Source organism: Acinonyx jubatus, chromosome B1 (genome assembly GCF_027475565.1).
Source record: "Acinonyx jubatus isolate Ajub_Pintada_27869175 chromosome B1, VMU_Ajub_asm_v1.0, whole genome shotgun sequence".
NCBI lineage: Eukaryota > Metazoa > Chordata > Mammalia > Carnivora > Felidae > Acinonyx > Acinonyx jubatus.
In genome coordinates this window covers 102,877,120-102,903,489 of record NC_069382.1, presented here as the reverse complement: position 1 = coordinate 102,903,489, position 26,370 = coordinate 102,877,120, and the positions used below count along the sequence as shown (strand labels likewise).

At 35.1% G+C, this 26,370-nt stretch overlaps 1 protein-coding gene across 3 annotated transcripts; it reads left to right on the top strand.

The window, feature by feature from the left end:
• The first annotated feature begins 5 nt into the window (after positions 1-5).
• On the top strand, positions 6-26,370 carry METTL14 (methyltransferase 14, N6-adenosine-methyltransferase subunit). 3 transcript variants are annotated; one of them, XM_027063487.2, is made up of 11 exons: positions 6-222; positions 4,326-4,414; positions 5,335-5,422; positions 8,215-8,295; positions 8,645-8,732; positions 12,917-13,007; positions 14,197-14,338; positions 19,763-19,855; positions 21,905-22,021; positions 23,200-23,410; positions 24,788-26,370. In XM_027063487.2, the coding sequence occupies exons 1-11, from the start codon at positions 157-159 to the stop codon at positions 25,090-25,092; spliced, it is 1,371 nt and encodes a 456-aa protein (XP_026919288.1). In that variant the 5' UTR covers positions 6-156; the 3' UTR covers positions 25,093-26,370. The 3 variants fall into 3 exon arrangements, with proteins under 3 accessions (XP_026919288.1, XP_053072984.1, XP_053072985.1); XM_053217009.1 differs by lacking the exon at positions 5,335-5,422 and having other exon boundaries at positions 27-222; XM_053217010.1 differs by lacking the exon at positions 5,335-5,422 and having other exon boundaries at positions 50-85.

Genomic DNA, 26,370 nt, shown 5'->3' with positions numbered 1-26,370 from the left:
GCCGCGCCGGAAATACCTATTGAGAAAGGGCTAAGGGACATCCTGCTGCTTGAAGGTCCTGGCGAATCTTGTTCTACGGACTCCGGTGAAAAATTGGGAGGGTACTCATCTGCTAATTGTCAAGTTTTCGGGGCAGTGGGAAACAAGAGTTGGGATATGGACAGCCGCTTGCAGGAGATCCGGGAGCGGCAGAAGTTACGGCGGCAGCTCCTGGCGCAGCAGGTCCGCGGCCCAGGGAGGGATCGCGAATGCGCGTGCGCGGTTCCCGCTTCTCTCCCCTGCCCTTCGCCCCGCTGTCTTTCCCTATCTACTGCGGAACCTGCCTTTCTGGTCCCGCGACCATGATCCTAAGGCCTACCTACCCTTGTTCTCATCTAACGCAGTACCCCGAATACTCTCCATTTTGTGCAGCGATTGTGGTGTTGCTAAACCGAATGCCACTCTTGGTCTTCAGCAACATTATGGAATCGCCTAGTGTCTGGCGCAGGGCTCAATGATGGGGATACAAAGATTTGGTCTTTGTAAATAAATTACCGTAGTTCACGCAAGGAGTGACTTGTTATCCACTAAGTTTCTTTTCACTGTTTACATCGTATTCTGTGTTTTGCCTTTCTTCTTAGCACCTCATTGTTGAGATTGTGGCTTCCTTGTGAAATAGATTCATAGTATTTTCTTTGGGATCATGTCTAAAGACTGCATCGGAAGTAGCCTGAACGTAAATTTTAGATTGTGCATCTTTTGTGTTGCAGTCCACTGTGCTATGTGTATGGTGTCTTCGTCATCACCCACCGATCATGTATGAATTCGTAACTCCTATCAGTTGTAGCAAATCCTTGAAACAGGTAGCATTATCTTCACTTACCGAATAACGAAAGAGAGGCCAGAGAGGTTAAGTAATTTTTGCTTCATGTCACTCATCGCTAGGCCAGAAAATTGATCCCAGGTTTGTCTCTCCAAAGCTTGTTTCACCGCTTCTTGTGTATAAGCTAACACTTGATTAGGAGAGTACACGTGCAGAAAATGCAGATGTACACTTCTACTCTAAGAGGCTGTGTTTCCCATTCTGTCATTCATATTAGTAAAAGTGATGGAGGATATGCTAAGAGGCTGTAATGAGACATCTTAATGTTATTTTTTTTCAGAAATGAGACTTAGTTTTAGTAAATGGAAATCTGAAACCTATACTCTTATGATCCAATGAAAAGGTTTATGGTATACTGTTTAAAATGTGGGAATTTGGAATCAGATCTGTTCTGTCCCTCTGGCATGATCTAGGACAAATACGGTATCTTTTCCAGGCCTTCTTTTTCCCAATTTGTTTTAGCATGTTGTCTTCAAAATGTTTAATAGCTTTGTTACCACGGAAAAAGGTTCTTATTCTTTAGTTTTCAATTCAAACTTCTATTTGAGTCAAAATGCATCCATAAACAATTATTTTTTGAGTGTCTTACTAGGTGCCAGGGGATCTAGTAGTCATTGGCAATTCAACTGTGAATAAAAAGTAGTCCCTACCCTAAAAGAGCTTACATAGTGCATAAAATTTAATAATGGGTGCTGTTTATTCTATGTATCCCTTCTATGTATCAAGACTCTGCTAAGCTTTTTATATACATTATCTTCATTCATACAAGTCAGATACTATTTGCATCTTATAGATGCAGAAAACAGAGCTCAAAGAATTTAAGTTGCATGACTAACGGTTGCCTGAATGACCCAGTCAGTAGAGCATGGGACTTTTGATTTTGGGGTTGTAACTTCAAGCCCCATATTGGGTGTGGAGATTACTTAAATATTAAAGAAAAATTAAGTTACATACTGAAGTCCACAAAACTGGTAAGTTTACAAGCTGCAGTTTTAGGCCTTTCTATGCTCTCTCTAGTACACTAGCTGCCTCCTACTCTTCTTGTTGGATAGGAACCATTTCACTTAAGTAAAAATGTCCAATATCATTGACAGACTTCCACTTTACCAGCTAATTTCAGCCTTTCTTTCAGTTGTCCTTCTCCATATGAACAATACAGAATGGTTTGTTACTCTCCAGAATGTGATTTGTGCAATAAATACTTTATGATTTTTGTAAAAATTGTCCTCCTAACTTTCTGATTCTGTCCATCCTCTATAGCACAGCTCAGATCAGAACTTTGTAATGAAAGCTATTGTGATCTCTCTCTGGCTTATTAGGCTCTTCCATGGAGCTTATGTTGTCCTTACTGTTAAGTACGTTATTTATGTTACTTGTTACTTGTTGTTACTTGTTAAACATCAGCCATTTATGCCTGCTTTTTACTTAGCTGTACCTTTATTTTAAAAAATCATACAAGGGTGCCTGGGTGGCTCAGTTGGTTGAGCATCAGACTCTTGATTTGGCTGAGGTCATGATCCCAGGGTCATGGGATTGAGGCCTGGGTCAGGCTCCATGCTGAGCGTGGAGCCTGCCTAAGATTCTCTCTCTCTCTCTCTCTCTCTCTCTCTCTCTCTCTCTCTCCCTCTCTCTCCCTCTCTCCCTCTCTCCCTCTCTCCCTCTCCTTCTCCCTCTCCCTCTGCACCCCGAAATTTTTTAAAAAAAATTTTTAAATGCTATATGCTTTTAAATGATGCCAAATTTTCCTAATTACTCAAATAATATATTTAGTGCTTCCATAATGGAAAATCTATGATTTACCTATTCCAGTCATTCCATGATTTTGGAGGGGGGGCATGAGATAACAATTATATATGAACAGAATTTTGACTTAAGGCATTTCTATTGTAATACATTGTATTCTAATGTAGGCTCTAGTAGGAAATCTAGGTTCATTCAAATATTGAGCATCTACTATGAGTCAGGCATTATACAAGGTGCTAAACATACAAATACAAAGAAGACAGAGTTCATCCCTTTAGGGAGCTTACATGTCACTTGGGGAGAAGTAAATAAAAGTAAAGATAAAATAATTGAAGTATAAAAATACTTGGAAGTTGTGATAGACGATGAAACAATATAAATAGGGAATAAACAAAAGTAAAACGTAAAATCATTGAAAGCTGTATTAAGTGCTATGATCTGAATAGGAAATAAGATAAAAAGGAGAAAAGTGGAAGCAGGCTATTCTTTGTACTCTTTAAGGAGCTAACTTGTAGTCATCCAAACAGAGGAGTCAGTCACAGGGAAAAAAGTTAACATTTAACTATGGGAAGTAGATGTGTCTTCTAACTAATGAGAATAGGGTTCAGGAAGATTTTATGGAAGAATTAAAATTTCAGCAACAGTTATAATTGGAAGAGATTTAATATTGGAGAAACCTTAGGGAGGTCATGAAGTGGGCAGATAAAAAGGCAGTGACAATTATTTAAGATCAAGGCTGGGGACTAGAAGCTCAGATATTTTAGTGTATCTTCTTCCCTTTCCTGAGCTAAAAGGCTATTTAGTGCAGATTTCCTCCTGTCCTTCTTGTACTTAAAAGTATTAAATGGTTCCTCATGGCCCTGCAAATTGCATTCTGCACTTGTTGGTTTCGTATTTATTTACTTATTTAAGGTTTATTTATGTATTTCGAGAGAGAGAGCACAAGTGGGAGAGGGGCAGAGAGAGAGGGAGAGACAGAATCCCCAAGCAGGCTCTTCACTTTCAGCACAAGCCCAAAGCAGGGCTTGAACCCATGAACTGTGAGATTATGACCTGAGCTCAAGTTGGACGCTTAATCAACTGAACCACTCAGGTGCCCCTGTTGGTTTGGCTTTTAAAGTTGTCCATGAACTGATCCTATGTAGCCAGCCTATCTCAACTAGTAATTTGTTGTATTTTGCAAAATTCCCAACTGCTAAACATAATTTTCATACCCATTTTTTAGGTATTAAAATTCAGTATTGTGCCTGTAAATCACTATATAAAGACTTGGCTTGAATAAAACTGGATAGATATTTATTACAGCATGGGATAAATAAGGTATAATATGTGAGCTGATGGATGCAAAGTGTTTAACATAGTGCCTACCATCCTATGTATACTATATGTTAGTTGCTTTTTTGTTGTTATTGCTCCTACTACCAAATTATGTTTTATTATTTACTTAAAAAGTAGACGATTGGCTAAAACTGTCTTAATTTCAAATATAATGAAAGTATAAAATGCTTGTCAACTCTCAGATTTGTTCTTAATTAACATAGTTTTGTTCCAAGGTATTTCCTGTTTTTCCTGCAAGGTAATTAAGCCATTTGCTTGCTGAGGTAGTTAGGGTTTTTGGTTGTTTTTTTTTTTAATACTTGATATATTAAATGTTGCTACAAATGTCTGGAAAGGCAATCCAGTGCTTTATGATCTAATTTTTCATTTTGCCTTTTCTCAGTTGGGAGCTGAAAGTGCTGACAGCATTGGTGCTGTGTTAAATAGCAAAGATGAGCAGAGAGAAATTGCTGAAACAAGAGAAACTTGCAGGTCAGTTGAATAGTTTTTGTTTGGGTTTTTTTAGTGATGTTACTGTTGTGAAAGGCTTATTGTTTTATAAACAGATAATCCTAGGTATGAAGGTAAGTAAATCATAGATTTCCATTATGGAAGCATTAATGCTTGTTGTGACAAGCATCAAAATAAAGATTTCAGGGGTGCCTGGGTGGCTCAGTCAGTTAAGCTGATTTCGGCTCAGGTCATGCTCTCACGGTTTGTGAGTTCGAGCCCCATGTCAGGCTCTCTGCTGTCAGCACAGAGCCCACTTCAGATACTCTGTCCCCCTCTCTTGCTCTGCCCCTCACCTGCATGCGTGTGTGCTCTCTCTCTCTCAAAAATAAATAAACATTTAAAAAAACAAAAAAATAAAGATTTCAGAAACATGGGTTTTTATTATTCATGAATTAAGAAATACTTATTTTTCTGAATATGTTAAGTTCCCATTCATAAAGTAGTTAGAAAATGGAATGTTAGACTAAGGGTTAGCTTAAAAACCATAAATAAATAATTATATTTATAAGTTTCTTATAAAAGAAAACACACTTTACCCTAAAAATGGTATTCATTTGGTAGTTCATAAAGCACTTCAGAGTTTTTCAGTATTCTAGTTCTTAATTTGAACATCAATTTTGCTTAAGACAAATTATATGATATGTAATATGGAAGTTTATTTTTGCCATACATTCCTTATAAAAGCTTAGTTTCTGATTTGGTTGCTTTCTCATAAAAGTAAAATACAGAATTATCAATCAGGTTGTGTGACTTTTTAAATTTATAAACCAGATGGATAGATTCTATTTAATCAGGAAAAATGTACCTTACTCTGTTTTTATAAACTGTTATTTAATATTAATAGCTGCACTGGTACATCTTTCTATATCTGTGTGTGATACATCAGTTTTAATTTTCAGGGCTTCCTATGATACCTCTGCTCCAAATGCAAAACGGAAGTATCAGGACGAAGGGGAGACGGACGAAGACAAGATGGAAGAATATAAGGCAAGTAGAGAACAGGGAAATTTTATGGTCAGGAAAAAATAAGTCCTTACAATAATAGATTGTTATCCAGGAAAACAAATTTGATTAAAAACTTAATTTTAAACTTTGTAAAATAATCATCAGTAGCATATGTATACAGGCATACCCCAGAGATATTGCAGATTTGGTTCCGGACCATCACAATGAAGTGAATATCACAATAAAGCAAGTTAAATGAAATTTTTGATCTCCCAGTGCATATAAAACTTAGGTGTATACTATCTTACAGCCTATTAAGTGTGCAATAGCATTATGTCTGATAAAACAAGGTATATACCTTAATTTAAAAATACTTTATTGCTAAAAAATGCTAGCCATCATTTCAGCTTTCAGCAAGTCATAATCTTTTTTTGTTGGTGAAGGTCTTGCCTCAATATTGCTACAGCTTCTACATCAGCACCTGCTGCTTCACCTTACACTTTTATGTTACTGAGACGGCTTCTTTCCTTAAACTTCATGAACCAACCTCTGTTAGCTTCAGACTTTTCTTCTGTAGCTTCCTCACCTCTCAGCCTTCATAGAATTGATGGGAGTGAGGGCTGCTCTGGATTAGGCTTTGGTTTAAGGGAATGTTGTGGCTGATTTGATCTTCTGTCCATATTATTATAGCTTTTTCCATATCAGCAATACAACTGTTGCCCTTTCTTACCATTTGTGTGTTCACTTTCTTATCATTTGGGTGTTCACTGGAGTAGCACTTTTTAATTTCCTTCAAAAACATTTCCTTTGCATTCACAACTTAGCTGTTTAGTGCAAGGGACATAGGTTTTGGTCTTTCTCAGATTCTGCATGCCTTTCCTCATTAAGGAAAATTAAGCTAGTAATTTCTAGCTTTTGACTTAAAATGAGAAATGTGCAATTCTTCCTTTTACTTGAATACTTAAAGGATGTTGGAGGGTTATTAATTGGCCTAGTTTCAGTATTGTGTCTCAGGAAATAGGGACGCCCAAGGAGAGGGAGAGAGGGGAACAGCCAGTTGGTGGAGCAATCAAAACACATTTATTAAGTTCACCATCTTGTATGGACTCGGTTCATGGTGCCCCAAAACAATTACAATAGTAACATCAGAGATCACTGATCACAGATAACCATAACAAATATAGTAATGAAGAAGTTAGAAATATTGTCAGAATTACTAAAATAAGATACAGAGACATGAAATGAGCAGATACTGTCAGAAAGTGGTGCCAATAGACTTGCTCAAGTCTATTGAGCACGGTTGCCACAAACCTTCAATTTGTAAAAATTGTAATGTCTGAAAAGTACAATAAATTGAAGCACGATAAAATGAGGTATGCCTGTAATCGATTAAATTAAGATCTTTATTTCAGTTTCCTCATTTTAATGTAAGAGGTGACATATAAAGCATAAGGCCTAGTAGCCACTGACAGTAATATTCTTTAGTAAGAGTAAGGAAGTGTGTGTATCAGAAACTTTGGATAATTGGATCAGGTTTCAAGTGGCTAGAATATGGTCTTTTTTGAGAGTTGTGTGATTCCATGTTTATTATATTGGGTAGTACAGTTAAAATATTTTGACATCTCATGTGCTAGACAGCAATGTAGAATTGTCTCTGAAAGAGGCTGAAGGAAAAAAACCCAACTTCTAAACCTATAATTGCAATATTTAGTTGAAAAGAAAGTATTATGGGGGCACCTGGGTGGCTCAGTGAGTTGGGGTTCCAGATCTTATTCTCAGCTCAGGTTGTGAGTGCAAGTCCTGTGCTGGGCGTGAAGCCTACTTTAGAAAAAGAAAAGAAAAGGGTCCCCTGGTGGCTCAGTCGGTTAAAGCATCAACTTTGGCTCAGGTCATGATCTCATGGTTCTGTGAACTCAAGCCCTACATCAGACTCTGCGTTGGCAGTATGGAGCCTGCTTGGGATTCTGTCTCTCTCCCTCTCTCTCTCTGCATCTCCTCTGCTAGTGCATGTTGCTCTCTTTTTCTGTTTCAAAATAAATAATGTCTTGAAGTTATAAAGTGTCTTGATATTTTGAAGATATAAAATACAGATATAAAGATATTTTGAAGATATATAAAATATTTTGAAGATATAAAATAATAATATTTTGAAGATTTTAAAGAAAAGTATTATGTTTAAAAAGCCTATCTCCATTTTTTTAAAGTTGATTGTTGTACAGCTATATTTAATAGAGAAGGGAATAAATAGTTTCAGTAAATCTCTAGGAATTTCAGTGATATAATTGGCCAGTCTCATGAATACAGTTTTGTGCATTGCATTTTGGTATATGTTAATATGCAACTTAAAATTAGTGATTATTTTATTGTGATCATTTTATTTACTTACTAAATATTGTGATTGTATAAATATGTATATTTTACCATATACAGTTCCTTATATTTTAACATTTTTGATTTATAAAAAGAGTTTCATATGGTTTTTAATAGAAATAAAATTGCCCCATTGGTGGTCATATCTTTCATGATTTGAACTAAATTCTAATGTTAATAGTATGATACATGAGATAATTCTAGACAATTCAGTCAACAAAATTAGTAGTTATATTGATTTATCATTTATAGATAAGATGAAAATTTTTACTTATTATAAACATAACTAATTGGATAATGATGAGAATGCAGTCTTCAGTGTTTGACTTTAATGATAATTTGAAAAACTTATTGTATTTCAGGAAAAGAAAATATTTATATTGAGTCTTAATACTCAAGATATCATAAATATATAAAATATTCCTCGTATACATAAAATGTCTACTTAATCTTCCTTTTCCAAGGATGAATTAGAAATGCAGCAGGAAGAAGAGAATTTGCCATATGAAGAAGAGATTTATAAAGATTCTAGTACTTTTCTGAAGGTAAATTTTCAAATCATTACCTTTCACATTTCATCTCTGCATGAAAAGATTTTAAATGCTTATTTTCAATATTTTTTCAGTTACTGAGGGATCATTATTTTAAAATAATCATTTAAAATTATTCTTGAAATAGTCTGATATTTGGCTATTTGGGATGAGATAATGCTGTATTATTGTCTGTAGCTACTGAAGAGTAATGCTGTCAGTTACTGTGTTTTCAAATATTACTAAATTTTTTTAATCTATCAATTTTGATTTTGTATCGTCTCATAATAAAAAATAAAGTACAGAGTTAGTGCATCTGCCATTAGAGTAAATGCTCTTAATTTAATTTTGACTTTTTCTTTAGGGAACGCAGAGTTTAAATCCCCATAATGATTACTGCCAACATTTTGTAGACACTGGACATAGACCTCAGAATTTCATCAGGGATGTAGGTATGTTAGATTTGTTGGGAATATGCTATTGCTAACCCTTGATTACATTCATGTGATTTATCCATTTTGTGGATTATTTCTAACAAAATTATTTTTCCTGGCTTGGCTTCCCATTTCCAATTTCAGTACTTCTAGTATCCCTCCTTTTCCATCTAGCAGTGTTACTCTCTCTCTTCCCTTCCTTCCCTCCTTCCTCCTACCTTCTTTCCTTCTCCAGTTTGGTTCTGTGACTATACTTGCATTTTTATTTTATCTTCGTTTATTCCCTCTTCATTGCTTTTCCTTTCTTTCTGTAGATCTGATTTTCTCATCTATATTATTTTTTTTTTCTTCTCCCTGAAGAATTTCTTTTAACACTTCTTGCAAGTCAGGTCTGTTGGCAACAAATTCCCTTAATTTTTGTTTTTCCAAGAAAGTCTATTTTTCTTTTGCTTTTGAAGAATAATTTCACAGAGTATAGAATTCTTGGTTGGTGTTTAATTTCTTTCAACACTTTAAATATTTCACTCCAATCTTTTCTTGCTTGCATGTTTCTGAGAAGTTGGATAATTGTTATCTTTGTTCCTCCATAGGTATGGTGTCTTTTTCCTCCGGTTTCTTTGGGATTTTTTCCTTTATATTTGATTTTCTGTAGTTTGAAAATGATATGCCTTAGGTTTAGGGGTTTTTTTTGGCATTATCCTGCTTGGTGTTCTCTAAGCTTCTTGAATCTGGTTTGATGACATTAATTTGGGGAAATACTATTATTTCAACTATTTCTTCTGTTCCTTTATATTTTCTGGTATTTCTGTTATACATCTTACATTTTTGTAGTTGTCGCACAGTCCTTGGATAATCTATTTCGCTTTTTTTTTTTTTTTTTTTTAGGTTTTGTTCTCTTTGCTTTTCAGTTTTTGAGGTGGCTGTTAAGATATCCTCAAGCCCAGAGATTCATCCCTCAGCCCCTGTTCAGTCTACTAATAAGCCCGTCAAATGCATTATCCCTGCATTTACAAAAACAGCTTTATTGAGAGAATTCATAGAACTCACCCATTTAAAGGATATAATTCAATTTTTTTTTTTTAGTAAATCGAGTTTGTGCAATCATTACCACAATCTAATTTTCATCTCTTCTAAAGAAACTCAGTACTCATTAGCAGTCGGTTCCCATTCCCTCCCCTACTACTCCCCCCAGCCTTAAGTAACCATTAATTAACTTTCTGTCTCTATCAATTTGCCTATTCTAAACATTTCATATAAATGGAATTAGACAATATGTGGTATCTTGGGACTGGCTTCTTTCACTTGTCACCTTGTTTCTGGGATCACTGATGTTGTGACATGTGTCCATACTTCATTTATTTTTACTGCCAGATAATATTCCATTGTATGTATATACCACATTTTATTCATTAATTTGGATTGTTTGTACTTTTTGGCTGTTATAAACAGTGCTGCATGAGTATTCATGTGAAGTTCTTGTGTGAACATATGCTTTCGTTTCTCCTAGGTATATACCTAGGAATGGAATTCTTGGGTCATGTGTTAATTCTGTGTTTAACTTTTGGAGAAACTACACAACTGTTTTTCAAAACAGTTTATATTCTTGCCAGTTTCTTCCTGTGCTTGACATTTACTATTATATATCTTTTTGATTATAGCCATTCTAGTGAGTATGAAATGACATTTCATTGTGATTTTGACTTGCATTTTCCTAGTGACTAATGATATTAGGCATCTAGTCACATGCTTGTTGGCTATTTAAATACCTACTTTGGAGAAATAGCCAAACCCTATGCTTATTTTTTTTTTTTTTAATGTTTATTATTTTTGAGAGAGACAGAGAGCAAGCAGGGAAGGGGCAGAGAGAGAGGGAGACACAGAACCCGAACCAGGCTCCAGGCTCTGAGCTCTCAGCGCAGAGCTCGACGCGGGGCTCGAACTCACAGACCGCGAGATCATGACCTGAGCTGTAGTCGGCCGCCCAACCGACTGAGCACCCAGGTGCCCCCCTTTGCTTATTTTTTAATTGGTTATTTGTCTTTTTATTTATTACATTATAAGAGTTCCTCATATATTCTCAGTATAACTCTTTTCTCAGACTTATGGTTTGGAAATATTTTCTCCCATTCTGTGTAGTGTGTTTTCATTTACCTGATGGTATGATTTGCAGCACAAAAAAAATTTTAATTTTGATGTAATCTGATTTTTGTTGCTTATAGGCAGTGTTACTTTTGAAGTAGAAACTGATTTTAGTGTTTTCATGAGTAAAATTTAGATGCAGCATAAAAAGTCATGATAATGCTAAGTGAAATAAGCCAGTCACAGAACAAATATGCAAGTACTTACAGAGGTACCTAAAATAGTATATGTAATATGATAAATATCTACACTTTCATGAGATACCTACATAGTCAGATTTCTAGAAGCAGAAAATAGAACAGTGGTTTTCAGAGACTGGAGGAAGGGGAAAATAGGGAGTTGTTAATTGGTGTAAAGTTTCGGTTATACAAGACGAATTAGTTCTAGAGACTTGCTGTATAGCATAGTGCTTATAGTCAACAATGTTATTGAATAACATTTTTAAATAAAATTTTTAAAATAAAATCAATAAAATTTTTAAAATTTGTTAAGGGTAGATCTCATCTTAAGTATTCTTACTACACGCGCATGCACATGCACACCCTCACACACACACGCGCGCATACACACACCAAGAGGAATACAAGAAAACTTTTAGAGATGATGGATAGGTCTGTTACACCTATGAACGTGATAATTCATAGGTGAATGCATATATCTAAATTCATCACATTGTGTACATTAAATATGTTTGGTTTTTATATATCGATTATACTTTAGGAAAGCTGTTTTTTAAAGACACCTGACTCTACTGTGATTAAAACCTGACTATAATAACATCTTCAAACTTGCTTTATTTGAAATTTGTTTTATAACCACTGATTGAGGAGGCTTTACAAAATCTTTCATTTTTACTCTTTGATGTTAAAGTTATTAATATCTGTACTTTCGGTTTTTAAATTAAGTTGCTTATATGATTTATACTGTTAGGAATATGTTTCATGTGGGGGGGGGAAGAAAACCAGATAAGAGCTTTTAGGAATCCTTGATATTCGAGTGCACTTATCCCTACAGTTTTTTAAACAGGCAATATGCTGTTTTACCTAAAATCTTTTCTGAGCTCAAAGATCTAAAATATTTTTGAGGACATGGGAACAGAGACTCTCCTGTTTTTAAGTACTCTTTGCCGTACTTATATATGTTTTTTTTTAAGATCTTAAGCCTGAAAATACATGTGAAGATTTGGTTTATAATATGGAGATGTGAAATCTTTACAGTTATAAATATTCATAGAGAAAACAATTTGTCTTGGAGGTGAGAGCTGATCGACTACTAGGGACTCATTATCTTCTTTACTAGATTTGTTCCAGGATTGTGTCCATGAGCCATAGCCAACTAATTTAAGATCATCAGCAGGGTTTCTCTTACCTGTAACTATTCTTTGTTTCTCCTTGTATGTAATCACAAAAAAGAAAAGAAATATTGTCTATGCTTTTAATAACTATTTAAGAAGCTAACTACCAACCTCAATAATCACTAGATTTTTAAGGGAAAAGAATTCTTCTAGCTAAAAAAAAGGGGGAAAAGCTTGATAGAAGGCAGTGTTTTTTCTTTTCCTTAGAACAGAATGGTGAAACTTAATGCTATGTATGAGCAGATTTAACTTAAATATGAGAATTAAATGGTGTATTGATTTGAACTGGGCTTTAGAACATCTGGACCTTTGCCTGCATATGGGATTAGGGACATTAGATATGAACTGTTTTAAAAATACTCAAAATAGGGGTGCCTGGTTGGCTCAGATCATGATCTCACTGTTCATGAGTTTGAGCCCACATCAATTAGCTGCTGTCAGCGCAGGATCTGCTTCGGATCCTCTGACCCTCTCTGTCTTTCTGCCCCTCCCCCTCCCCCACTTGTGCTCCCTCTCTCAAAAAATCAACAAACATTTTTAAAAAATCAGTGCAAGAAAATACTTAAAATTAATTTTTTTTAAAAGGACAGGAGACTAAAGTGGTCGTTGTCTATTGTTTTGTTTCTTGAGAGGGCCTGTAACCCTTTGAATTCACTGATACTAACTTAAAGAGTATTAAAATTTAGAATTTACTACTTTTTCTCCTCAGGTTTGGCTGACAGATTTGAAGAATACCCTAAACTGAGGGAGCTCATCAGGCTCAAGGATGAGTTAATAGCTAAATCTAACACTCCTCCTATGTAAGTGTGTTTTCTCAATTGTTTTTTATTCCCAACTCAGCCTTAAAATAGCAGTCTTTTTATCCTGTAACCTTTCTATTTGAAAAAAGTTCACCTATATAGGGTTAACACACTGTGGTTTTCAGTTTGGTAAAATAGATGTGTTTGAAACTCCAGTGCTGAGTACACCAGTAGGTTCTCATTTCTTTTTTTTTTTTTTCAGTTAATTTCCTGAAAATGTCTTTAAATGTTTTCTTCTTAGAAAAATCATTCGTGTTTGTTGTATTCTTGAGTTTCCTAAAATGTTTTCAAGTGATTTTTTTCTCTCAAAAAGTAATTTATTTATTGAAGGAAGTTTAGAAAACTTAGATGAAGGAAAAGAATAAAAATTAATTATAACTCAGCATTCAGGGATACTATTCATAGCATTTTGGAATATGAAAATTCATGTTAACCTTTGCTAACCAGAACGTTTTTCTCAGAAATGTATAAAAAGTCTTTGAAATTGGAGAATCTGCCTATTTCACATTTAGCTTACTTCGAACAGTTTGCTAAAATGTGTACTGTTAGTGATGAAGAGCCGCAAAGAAGTCTGTGTGTGAAGAAAAATATTAGCAGACTCTAATATTCATCTAATTTAAACATAGTCTTACATTTAAAGTAGTTTATATTTAAATTACTTTCATACTATGTGGAAATAACTTTTCAGTAATGACTAGTTGTAACATACTAGTTAGCCATAAAAGACCATTAATAGAGAAATAATTTTACTAATAAACAATAAAAGAAAATTACATCCATCTTTAGAAATAGTGTTTCTAAATTTTAAAGCTTACAAATAGTTTTTCTTACTTAAGAAAGAAATAATGTGATATTCCTTAGAGAATTCAGATGATGATGGAATGGGGCTCAGAGACTTACATAGTAGTATGAGTTTTCACTGTAAAAATGAGAGAAGTACATTCTGGATATACATGGGGGAATATGCTATTGGCTTGTAGTGTGATTATATCCATCTTCTAGGGAAGAGTGTTGGTAGATGGTTTACTATCTATACTGAAGAAAGATAGTCCTGCATAAAAAGGTATTCAGTAACTAGTTTATGATTACTTTGTAAATAGTGTTTAGTAATATTTACGAAATTCCTTTCTTTAATATCTGTAAGGTATTTGAAAAACTCTTAGTCACTTTTTATGCCTTAATCAAATAGGTACTTACAAGCAGATATAGAAGCCTTTGACATCAGAGAACTGACACCTAAATTTGATGTGATTCTTCTGGAACCCCCTTTAGAAGAATATTACAGAGAAACTGGCATCACTGCTAATGAAAAATGCTGGACTTGGGATGATGTATGATGAAACTTTCTACATTGTAATTAATTATTTATTTTTCAAATGAATATATATTATTTGGTGAGAAGATTATAAATATTCTTACATTTTTAGGAATCATAATTGCAGATTTATAGCGTATAATGTGACAGAAGATCCAGGGTACATTAACAAATACTATAATATCTTTGGTCTGATTCTTCTTTTTGGGGCTGAAGTTGAGCAGGCAGTGAGTTAGTAGTCTGTAGAAGACTCACAATTCCAGTCTTAGAGTCCTAGCTAGAAAAGTCTAAAAACTAAATGATTGATAACTCTTTCTGCATTTGCCTAGTTTTAGTAAACATTAGAGTATAATACAGAGATAGATAGATATAAAACGATTTATACTTTTCAAGCAACTTACAATGGATAAAAAAGATACGTAATTTCAGTATAATTGTGATAAAGCTACATTTTCCTAAATAAAATTAAGCAAGCTGATAACTACAGTTAGTTACGTAAAGTCATCTGTTTTTACTGATCAGTAACAAAAATAACAAATATTTGTTGAGTACCACTCTGTACTAGGCAATGTGGTAGGTATTGGAGATTCGAAGATGAATAAGACTTGGTACTTGACTAAAGGAGCACATAGTTAAATGGGATAAATATTGATCTAAACAGATAATTGCATTATTATTTTGTTCGATAACAGAGGATTACATAAGATGATCTGAGACAAACTGACCAAGCCTTGGAGGATGGGTCACATGAACAAAGAGGAAGTGACATGTTAACAATATAAATAGACTAGTTGGAATTGGCCAGATGAAGAAAGGGATGGGCTAGTGATTCCAACTGAAAGGAACAACAAGAGCAGAAGGGATGGTGGGAAAGAATATCTGGTTTGTAGGCTGATGTTGTTAGAACACAAGTTGGAACTCTTCTTGAGATGATGTCTTCTTAGAAGCTTAGACTTTTTTCCTGAAGACATTAAGTTGTCTTTGAAGGGCTTTAAACAGCTTAAAGTGTCATATTAGTGTGTGGAGAATGGACTAGAGGAAAAGTCTGGAAAAGAGAGAGCAGTTAAAAGACTGTTGCAGTAGCCCAGTTAGGAGATGAAGGGACCTTGAATTAGAGTGATGGTAGTAAGAATAGAAAGGTGATAAATTTAGTAATGTTTTGTAGATACTTGGGTGAGATCTAGTGATTGGACTGAGGGGGAGAGTTAAGGATGGTGCAGAGGTTTGAGTCTTGGGATAAGTGAGTTGAGTTTTCACCAGCTGAGAAAGAGTGGATTTAAGAGTTGGATTAGAGGGGCACCTTGTGGCTCAGTCTGTTAAGCGTCCGACTCTGGACTTGAGCTCAGGTCACAGTTTGTGAGTTCAAGTCCCGCATGGGGCTCTGTGCTGACATTGTGGAGTCTGCTTGGGATTCTCTCTCTCTCTCTCTCTCTCTCTCTCTCTCTCTCTCTCTCTCAAAATAAATAACACTTAAAAAAGCTGGATTAAAGGGATTAGATCATATTGAATATGTTGATTTTGACGTGTATGTGAGACATCCGTGTGGAGTCATGATAGGAATATGTAATTCAAAGGACAGACAGATCTGGTCTCAAAATATACAGATTTAGAAGATTAGCACATAAAACCCATGAGAATGGATAAATTTGTCCAGAGATAGTGTCTCAATTAAGATAAAATGTGGATTAACAGTAAAGCCTCAGGAAACTTACATTTAAGAGGCACATGTAAAAGAAGATCAAAAGAATGGGTCAGAAATGAATAAGGAGAACCAAGAATATGAATGTCCTAGGGGCCAAGGGAATAGGGAATTTCAAGGAGAGAGTAGGCAAGAGTGTTAAGCACAGAAGGGAAGTAGGGAAAGGAAAGGACTGACACTGTAAAGCTGCTGTTTCATAGGAAACCATGCTGAATCCTTGCATGTCCTCTTCTGAGTTAATGATAGTTACTATTATTAATATTATTTAATCTTCAAGGTACACCTCCAGTTTTTCCTCCTGGAAGCTTTTCCTTTTATCTTTCTTTGATCCCACTGACATTTTTATTTGTATTTTTATGGCTCTTTCCACTTTGAAAAAATCTCATCCTCTGATGATGAATGTAATTTGTGCTTATTGTTGAAATTCAGAAAGTTATACAGTATATTATATTCCCAAGACTTAAGGTAAAAGACATACTGCTCTTGATGCTTATTGCTGAGAAGTTTTCCAGATAGGTTGCACAAATTTACATTCCTTCCAGCAGTGTTTAAGAAATACCTATTTAACCATTTCCTCATCAAAATTGATTAATACATAAAAACAATCTTTGTGAGTTTAGTCAGAAAAAAAAAATTGAAAAAAATAAATCTTTATGTCTTTGATTAGTATAGTTGATCCTTGAACAAAGTGGGTTTGAACTGCATGATTCCATTTTTGTGTGGATTATTTACGGTGGTGTAAATGTATTTTCCTTATGATTTTCTAAGTTACATTTTATTTTTTCTAGCTTTAAGTATAGAGTATACAATACATATAACATACAAAATATGTGTTAATTGACTCTTTATGTCATCAGTAAGGCTTCCAGTCAACAGTAGGTTATTAGTCGTTAAGTTTTGGGGAGTCAGAAGTTACCCTTGCATTTTCTTTTTTTTTTTAATTTTTTTTTTCAACGTTTATTTATTTATGGGACAGAGAGAGACAGAGCATGAACGGGGGAGGGGCAGAGAGAGAGGGAGACACAGAATCGGAAACAGGCTCCAGGCTCTGAGCCATCAGCCCAGAGCCCGACACGGGGCTCGAACTCACGGACCGCGAGATTGTGACCTGGCTGAAGTCGGACGCTTAACCGACTGCGCCACCCAGGCGCCCCACCCTTGGATTTTCTATGGGCGGTAAGGGTTGGTGCGACCAGCCCTTATGTTATTCAGGGGTCAGCTGTAATTAGGTTGAACTTTTTTCTCTGGCCAGTCTCTGAGGTTTGGTCACTGAAGGCACAGGAGCTTCACTTATATGTGACAGAACAGACCAATAGGATTTCTGAAATAAAGGAATTCCATTTTATATGCATATTCTTGATTTCAGTCTAATTTCACTGAACAACTCGGGCTAGCATATTGAAAAGTATTGTCTGGCCCTAGGCCCTAAGTTCTTAACTTTTATATGATAATATCCTAAAGAAAGTACCAATAGTTAAAATAATAAATAGAATATAAAGAGTATGAATAAGAAAAGTGTTTGGATTTCACAAGGTATTCTCTTTCACATTAGAGAGTCAGTAGTGATCAATGGATTTTGGTAAAGGATATTAAAATACCAGCTTTTTAAAATACCAGCACTTAGCATTTAGAACTGCAGTGTTGAGAGAGTAATTTGCTTGATGCTCTTCACTGTTGTGTGTCATCACTTATTTTAGCTCTTTCATGTATAAATATGTAGGAATATGTGTATGTGTGTATTACATATTTACTTATTCATATTCCTATGAGAATATTAGATGAGAGATTTCAAGATTTTAAAAGAAGTATAAAACTCAGTAGGTTAATACATATTGTAACTTATTTACATTATTATTGCCAAATAATGTTTTTCTATTTAGATTAAGTTAGAGATGATATGGTTATAACTCAAATGGATGTTACTAAAGTTAAAATTTTTTGAATAAATGAAATATAAATATCTGCTTGAACCATGGTCTGTCTCTGAAATGTGGCAGAAAGCTAGAAGAAAAAGAATGTCATAAAATGATTGGTTTTATAGTCTTTTATATGAGTATGTATTATCCCAAAATTTACAGAATTATTGAACTTTTTTTTTTATTTTATTTTTTTATTTTTTTTTTCAACGTTTATTTATTTTTGGGACAGAGAGAGACAGAGCATGAACGGGGGAGGGGCAGAGAGAGAGGGAGACACAGAATCGGAAACAGGCTCCAGGCTCTGAGCCATCAGCCCAGAGCCCGACACGGGGCTCGAACTCACGGACCGCGAGATCGTGACCTGGCTGAAGTCGGACGCTTAACCGACTGCGCCACCCAGGCGCCCCGCGGAACTTTTTTTTTTAATGTGAATACTCAGCACATACAAGGCAAATAAAATTATAGACTGTAATTTTTTTCTTAGTTTTTTATTTAAATTCCCGTTAGTTAACATACAGTGTAATATTAGTTTCAGGAGTAGAATTTAGTGATTCATCACTCATACACAACACCCAGTGAGTGTCACTAGTGCCCTCCTTACTGCCCATTTCCCATTTAGCCCATCCTACCACCCACCCCTCCTCCAGCAACCCTCAGTTTGTTCTCTGTAGTTGAGTCTGTTTTATGGTTTGCTTCTCTCCTTTTTCCCCCTATGTTCATCTGTTTTGCTTCTTAAATTCCACACGAGTGAAATCATATAGTATTTGTCTTTCACTATTTCACATAGCATAATACACTCTAGCTCCATCCACATCATTGCAAATGGCAAAATTTCATTGTTTTTGATTGCTGGGTAATATTCCATTCTGAATATATATCCCATCTTCTTTATCCATTCATCAGTTTATGGACATTTGGGCTCTTTTCATTGTTTGTTTGTTGTCAATAATGCTGCTATAAACATTGGGGTGCATGTATCCCTTTAAATCAGTATTTTTGTATCTTTTAGGTAAATACATAGTAGTGTAATTGCTGGATCCTAGGGTAGTTCTATTTTTAACATTTTGAGGAACCTCCATACTGTTTTCCAGAGTGGCTGCACCAGTTTACATTCCCACCAACAGTGTAGGAGGGTTCCCCTTTCTCTGCCTTCTCGCCAACACCTGTTGTTTCCTGTGTTGTTAATTTTAGCCATTCTGACACGTGTGATGTGATATCTCATTGTAGTTTTGATTTGTATTTCCCTGATGATGAGTGATGTTGAGCATCTTTTCATGTGTCTGTTAGTGATCTGTAGATCTTCTTTGGAAAAATTGGGCTATATTTTTTTTTTGGCATTTTAGAACTAAAATGGTCATTATAATAAAATGTGCATATTGATTTATTTTTATCTAGAATTTCTGTAGATGCTGGAAACTAAATATTCCCCAAACATTTACTATATTTCATTTTAATTTTGCCCCTAACTTTGGGATAATTTAAGCTAACCTCTTTTTTTCAGTTTATTTTTCTGTAAATCATAAAGTATTGCATTCAAATTACATCTTACAAAAGTCCATAATTCTATAAATATGGTTCCCTGTAACCTCTTTCTGTATAAAGTCAAGTGTATGTATATGTGTGTGTATGTGTGTGTGTTTTCTTAATATAGAATAAGAAAACAGAATAAGTTCTAAGGATAAAATTTATTTTCTAATGAAAATTAGTACATCTAAAAATAGATCTACTGAAAGTCTTGATAAATCTCAGGGGTTATTCTTTTGGATTTAGAATGACTGGGAAACAAAATACTTTCATGCAATATTGTTTTGGTTTCCTACAGATTATGAAGTTAGAAATTGATGAGATTGCAGCTCCACGATCATTTATTTTTCTCTGGTGTGGTTCTGGGGAGGGATTGGACCTTGGAAGAGTGGTAAGATCATTTTTTTAAAGTGGATTTTTAGTCATAAGAAAAAATATAAAAAGTTGGAAGATAGATGTTATTTTGTCCTTTGTTTCTTGAATAGTTGCTAAAATACTCAGAAGGAAAAAAATGTGATTAGAAAAGAATGTACAAAAGGCAGTAGTACCCTTTGGTTAGCTAGCATTAGGGTTCAAGAAGTCAAAATATGATTTATTACAACTTCAGGAGAACAGTTTAGGCATTTGATACTGCAACTCAAAAACAAGCTGCTTAGTGTCATTTACTGCTCATTATGAATAGCTAAAAAGTATTCTGAATAACATTAACTCCTGAATTCCAAATAGAAGCCAAATCAAATTGGAAAAATAACAGAGCATCCGGAACACATAGTTTGAATAATTGAGTAAGAGTGACAAGGAAGTTACATAACACCTCTTTTTTAAGCGCCTTATGTTTACTTTATTTCAGAACTCTTTTTTTTTTATTGCAATATTTTGAATTTCTGAATGGAAACAAAATAGCGTATGCTTTTTTACCTAAGAATAATGGGAGCATTGTGGCTAAGTATTAGAAGGCTTCATTCAGTTTTGGTCTCAGTTCTGCTGTCCAGCAGTAAAACTTTGGGTAAAGAGATATTTACACTTGTGGGTTTCAGTTTCCTCACTTGTTAATAGATGATACCTTCCATTTTTAGGACATATTACTTGTTATACAGCAGACGATCTCATTTAATCTTGGCAGTTTTAGGAAGTGTCCATTTGACAGGTGAAGAATTTAAGTAGGATTATATTGAGATAAATTTGTTCTAAAATCCTGAAATTTTACAGTTACTTTGTATTTATAAAATAGCAAGTTTGAGACTATTGAAAAATATTATTGCTTGTGTCCTTTATTAACTCCCAAGGTAAGACTACAACTATTCTGATTGGGAATAGTTACTTTTTGCTGACGCCTTTCCAAGATGTTCTGGAAAAGCTAAGAAAATAGAAACATACTATATGTTTTTACAGATATGTTGGTATTTACCCTTTGTAGCTCTAATGCCTGGCTTGGGGCTTGCCTTCTGCCTCCCAAATTAGTTTGAAAATGATTAGGAGGTTTTATCGTTTTATTTATGCAGCAGTCTGTCATATTGATAAAAGCAGATTTGGGCCAAAAACGATTACAAAAATAATTCAGCATAAGAAATCCTGATGAGCTTTTGTTAATTGATCAGGGCACGAAGATATAGACCCTTGTGGTGTGTAAGGAATTTCCAGTGCAAAACAGATAAATGTCAACAGGAACAGATACTGATCTTGATTTTTAGATTTTAAAATAAAAATCCAGGTTTTCATTTTGAGGTGTTTCTCATGATAAGAGTTTACACAATAAGAGCATTCCTGACATGAACAATACCAACATTATCGTCCTGCACTATTTGCTTATTTCCCCCTACTTTACTCTTAAATCAATGAGGGGGTAAGGACATATCTTGTTTTTATTCCCACCAGCTAGTCAGCACCTATATATTGTAGTAGCCCTCAGTATTAGCAAGTAATAAGGTATGTAATTTTAAGTATTTGAGTTTTTTGAAGTTGTATTAAGTATATAAAAATAACATAAGACTCATTTGAAAACAAGCTATCAATTAGAATATGTTCAATAGTTTTTAGCTTTGTCAGGATAGGAAATTGAGGTGCTAGGAATCAAATCATGTTGAATTATTTTATGATTAAAGAGGGACTGAGTGTTTTATGATTTAAAACCCACTTTCTGTTGATGACAATGGAAGGTAGTATTAAAGGATTGGAGTACTATGTAATCCTTTCTATGTTTTGACACTTAACTATATAGATTATATTAATATCTGAAAGGTATTTATGCTTTCTATATAATGGCCATATATTTAAAGACTTTAGTATTTCCTTTTTTCTATTTCTGCACTAAAAATTACTGTAACATCTTGGATTTAGTGTCTCAAACCTCTAGTAAGTTTTTTTAATACTGGTTGGTTATTTTAAGTACTGTTTATTTCTTTTAGTTAAGGATTTCTTTTTTTAATTCTTTCATTTCTAGTGTTTACGCAAATGGGGTTACAGAAGATGTGAAGATATTTGTTGGATTAAAACCAATAAAAACAATCCTGGAAAGACTAAGACTTTAGATCCAAAGGCTGTCTTCCAGAGAACAAAGGTATTGCCTTTACTGTTTTGTTTTCTTTATTTTCATTATTTTTCCTCAAGCTTTTCCAAATGACTGTATACTGTTTAATTTTGGTAGAAAGATTATTTTCTTAGATTTGCACAAATGGCATTGAACAGTATAGAATTAATTACATCAAGTTTAATTTTTAAATTCACTATGTTTTGTTTACTGTGTTTTATTCACTATGTTAAATTCAACCTTCACTGTGCGGGAGAGGGTAGTATATATTTTTGTATGTCCTAAACTGCTGTTAATTCTAAATCACTTTATGTATGGGCTTTTGGTACCTCTGAGCCCCACCAGACTTTTTCCCTTTCCCTGAGCCCACAAAAAAGAGGCAGTAGCAAGACTCATAGCTGGCTGCCTTGGAAGCATATTTTTCTCCTTCCCTTTTTCCTATATAAGAACCCTGAGAACCTACACAAGAACCCTTGAGAACCTCTGCTCTATACAACTTCCCTGTTACTATCAGGCTTTAAAAGTTTGTCCCCCAGTCTTTCACTCTTTAGGGAGCCATTTGTGGGAGTCTTTCATATTAAGTCTTTCTTAAACTGGAAAATTCAAAATTCTTTTGAAAATTCTTTGAAGGGAGCCTAAGCTATTCTTGCCATGGTTCATGGAGTCAAGTGAGAGATTAATTTAACCCATACTCCTGCCAGTCAGATTAAATAGAGAAGGTCAAAAAACAAATGAAAAAAAAAAAACTGTTTAATTACTCAACATAAGAAAATGTGAAAATCAGAAGTCTGTATCCATGTTAAAAGGCTCTTCTCCATATAAAAAGGCATCTTGTATATAGTTTTGATCTTGGATTATTTGAGGCCCAGTATAACATCCTTTTAAGATTCCAAGGTCAAGTGCCATGTTTCCATAACTGGTAGAAACAAGTTATTATCTAGTATTGCAGAAAGAAAGACTCCATGGTCATTGATGCAATTCTAAAATGTGATGGCCCCAAGTTTAACACTGTTGTCTCTAGCTTCCCTGGCAATCTTCCCACATCCAGAGATCCAGGCTTTCCTATAGTGTTTTTGCCCATAGAACTATATCCCAAAGATTTGAAGAAATGAAGTCTATTTTAGAATTGGGGACATCAGAAATGTAAAATGTTATGAAATATGACTGTTGATGAAGAGATTAATTGGCCTGCTCTTATTGTTTTTTAGGAACACTGCCTTATGGGGATCAAAGGAACTGTTAAGCGTAGCACAGATGGGGACTTCATCCATGCTAATGTTGACATTGACTTAATTATCACAGAAGAACCTGAAATTGGCAATATAGAAAAGCCTGTAGAAATTTTTCATATTATTGAACATTTTTGTCTTGGTAGAAGACGCCTTCATCTATTTGGAAGAGATAGTACAATTCGACCAGGTAGGACCTCAGAAAAACTCAAAAAAATCTTTTTGGTCCCTTGGGATATAGGTGTCAAGAAATGGTACAGAGTGCTCTGTAATATAAAATTCTTACGATGTATTTGATTCCTCTTGCTGTACTTCACATATGCCGAGTTCGTTCTTGTCTCTTCATGGTCCTCTCCTTTCAAATACCTGACAGACCTTTTCTCACACCTCTGTCTAAACTGGCCACCTTCCTGCTCCATTCCCCTCCTTCCACTCCTGTCTTTCCCCTTACTCTGTTTTCCTTTTCTTCATAGCACTTACCATTAGATGAATCACACATTCATTTGGGCTTATGTTTATAATCAGTTTCTCCAGCATGCAGTCTCATGGAAGGCAAAGATTGTCTTCCTCACTTCTTTATACCCAACATTCAGATTATTCAGTAAATAATATGATGAAGAAATGTATAAATGAATGAATCATCCTGAAGAAAATAACCATATATTTAATAACCATATATTTAAAGGTCTGTGAAATACAGACCTTTGTTTTATTAGTAACTAAAATACCTGGCTTGTTTGCTTACATGTATAGTGGTGGTGTCTTTTCAAAATTTTAACTTTTAATAGTGTTTTTTTAATATTTATTTATTATTGAGAGACAGAGAAACACAGAGCATGAGCAGGGGAGGGGTAGAGAGAGGGGGAGACATAGAATCCGAAGCAGGCTCCAGGCTCTGAGCTGTCAGCACAGAGCCCGACGCGGGGCTCGAACTCATAGACTGCGAGATCATGACCTGAGCCAAAGTTGGTCACCTAGCCAACTGAGCCACCCAGGCGCCCCCAAAATTTTAACTTTTTGTGAAATCAGTGTAATGTGAATTTACTATTTTGAAAAAAAGAAAAAAGAAAAAGACTTATGTTTGAGGGTGGAGGTAGAGATGGAAAAATGGGAATGAATAGGAGCAACATGGAGGTGAGTGGTTGAATTTCTAGCACCTATCATCTGGGGTAATATTGTTGAGAGTAGAGGCAAAAGTTGGCTCCAGGATTTTAACCAGAAAACAATGGTATCATTTCCCCAATTAGGAAGGTGAATAAAGTTTATTACATTTTCACTGAGCCCAAACTCAGTGTAGTGTGTAATTTTTTTCTAAGTGCTACTCTCACAGAATGTGAAACAAGGATGGAGATGAGGAAGATAGTTATAGTCATGCAGGTGAAATAAAAGATATATACCTATGAAGTCTGTATGACCATTTTTAAATACCATGTTTTCTATAAAAAAGATGAATATGAGGTGATAGGGGCATCTTTAAAAATGCATTAGAGATTTGAAATAGCTCCTAAGGGACCAGTAAGAAAGAACTGGAAACAAAAAAGATAATCTTTCTTTCCCCCTATTTCAGGCTGGCTTACAGTTGGACCGACTCTTACAAATAGCAACTATAATGCAGAAACATATGCATCCTACTTTAGTGCTCCTAATTCCTACTTGACTGGATGTACAGAAGAAATTGAGAGACTTCGACCAAAATCACCTCCTCCCAAGTCTAAATCTGATCGGGGAGGTGGAGCTCCCAGGGGTGGAGGAAGGGGTGGAACTTCTGCTGGCCGTGGTCGAGAAAGAAACCGATCTAACTTCCGAGGAGAAAGAGGTGGCTTTCGCGGGGGCCGCGGAGGAGCACACAGAGGTGGCTTTCCACCTCGGTAACTTTGTTAAGACACTGGTCTATTAATACCCCTCCACCTTCTTTACTGTAGTTTGAGTTCTCATTGGGAGACTTAGTGTAGTACTCACTTCCACCTGGCACTCTGCTATAGTTTCTCTAAGCTGCAGGAACACCTTAGCCAATCTCCCGTGCAGTTGTCACACACACTGTTGTGTGTCACACACACTGTTGTCCAGGATCAACATCATCCTGCCTTTGGTCGTGTGCATGTAATTGAACAATGCAACAAATACCTTCCTTTCAGAGACCAGTTTATTCTGATAGATTCCAAGTAATTGCAAAAGCTTTTGCTTTTTAGAAGTAGTTTAAGTGAACAGTGAAAAAGAGCCATCTGTAGTATCACACCAGTGCCAAGACAGATGATAGTAGCCATCCTGCCACTGCTGTCACAGCAAATGGAAAGCTCTTTGGGAGCTTTGATGGAATGGATTTGGGACAGATGGTTAACTTCTGTCAGGGTTTTAACATTTTCTTGATGAAACAATAAAAAGAAACTTTTTTTTTCTTTTTTAAGAATCGTGAACTCCTACGATTTGACTGCTACTCAGACATTGAGAGACTCTGAACAAAATCACCTCCTCCCAAATCTAAATCTGCTGGGGGAGGTTGGTGCGCCCAGCGGTGGGCAGAGGGAAAGGTAGAATGGAGTAGGCAGACAAAAAAAAAGAGAAAAAGCTCATTATAATTTCAGTTGCATTGCTACAGATGGCTGTTAATCACACTTCTTAAGCAAAGAAGGACAACTCTCCAGGTGTTAGAACTTTGGTGTAGACTTGAACTTGGATTGACCTTGAAAGCAGCTTCATATCCCTTAGAAGAATAAAGAAAATGGAGGCAACAACAGAGAGACCTGGTTATCAGGTGTTTTGGGGAATAAAGTAATTGGTGATGAGGAAATAACATCTTTAAAATTGTTATGGAGAAAACTTAATATAAAAACTAATTACAGAAAACCCTTAAGACACCTTAGAAAATGGAACTGTAGTTGCCTTTTATTAAAACCATATGGTGTGTTGTTTTTAAGAGACTGGTTTTGCAGATCAGTTGGTTGTATACAACTATGCTGTCATTTCTCTTTCTGTACTGTAACTCATGTTTTAAATGAATTTGATGAATGAAATAATACCATTATTCTTGAAAAATATATTTTTTATTCTGTGTATAATTTTTCTAATGAAACTTTAAACCTTTGAAATGTGGTAGTATGTTTTCTGTAAGTGGAATTGCCTTTGTTACCAAATGAATAAGGACTGACCTAA

Excerpts from the sequence above, each read along its gene's own strand:
- METTL14 (XM_027063487.2), top strand. The coding sequence starts at position 157 with ATGGACAGCCGCTTGCAGGAGATCCGGGAGCGGCAGAAGTTACGGCGG. Across the intron at positions 8,733-12,916 it reads GAATTTCATCAGGGATGTAG|GTTTGGCTGACAGATTTGAA; the intron begins GTATGTTAGATT and ends TTTTCTCCTCAG. Across the intron at positions 23,411-24,787 it reads AGATAGTACAATTCGACCAG|GCTGGCTTACAGTTGGACCG; the intron begins GTAGGACCTCAG and ends CCCCTATTTCAG.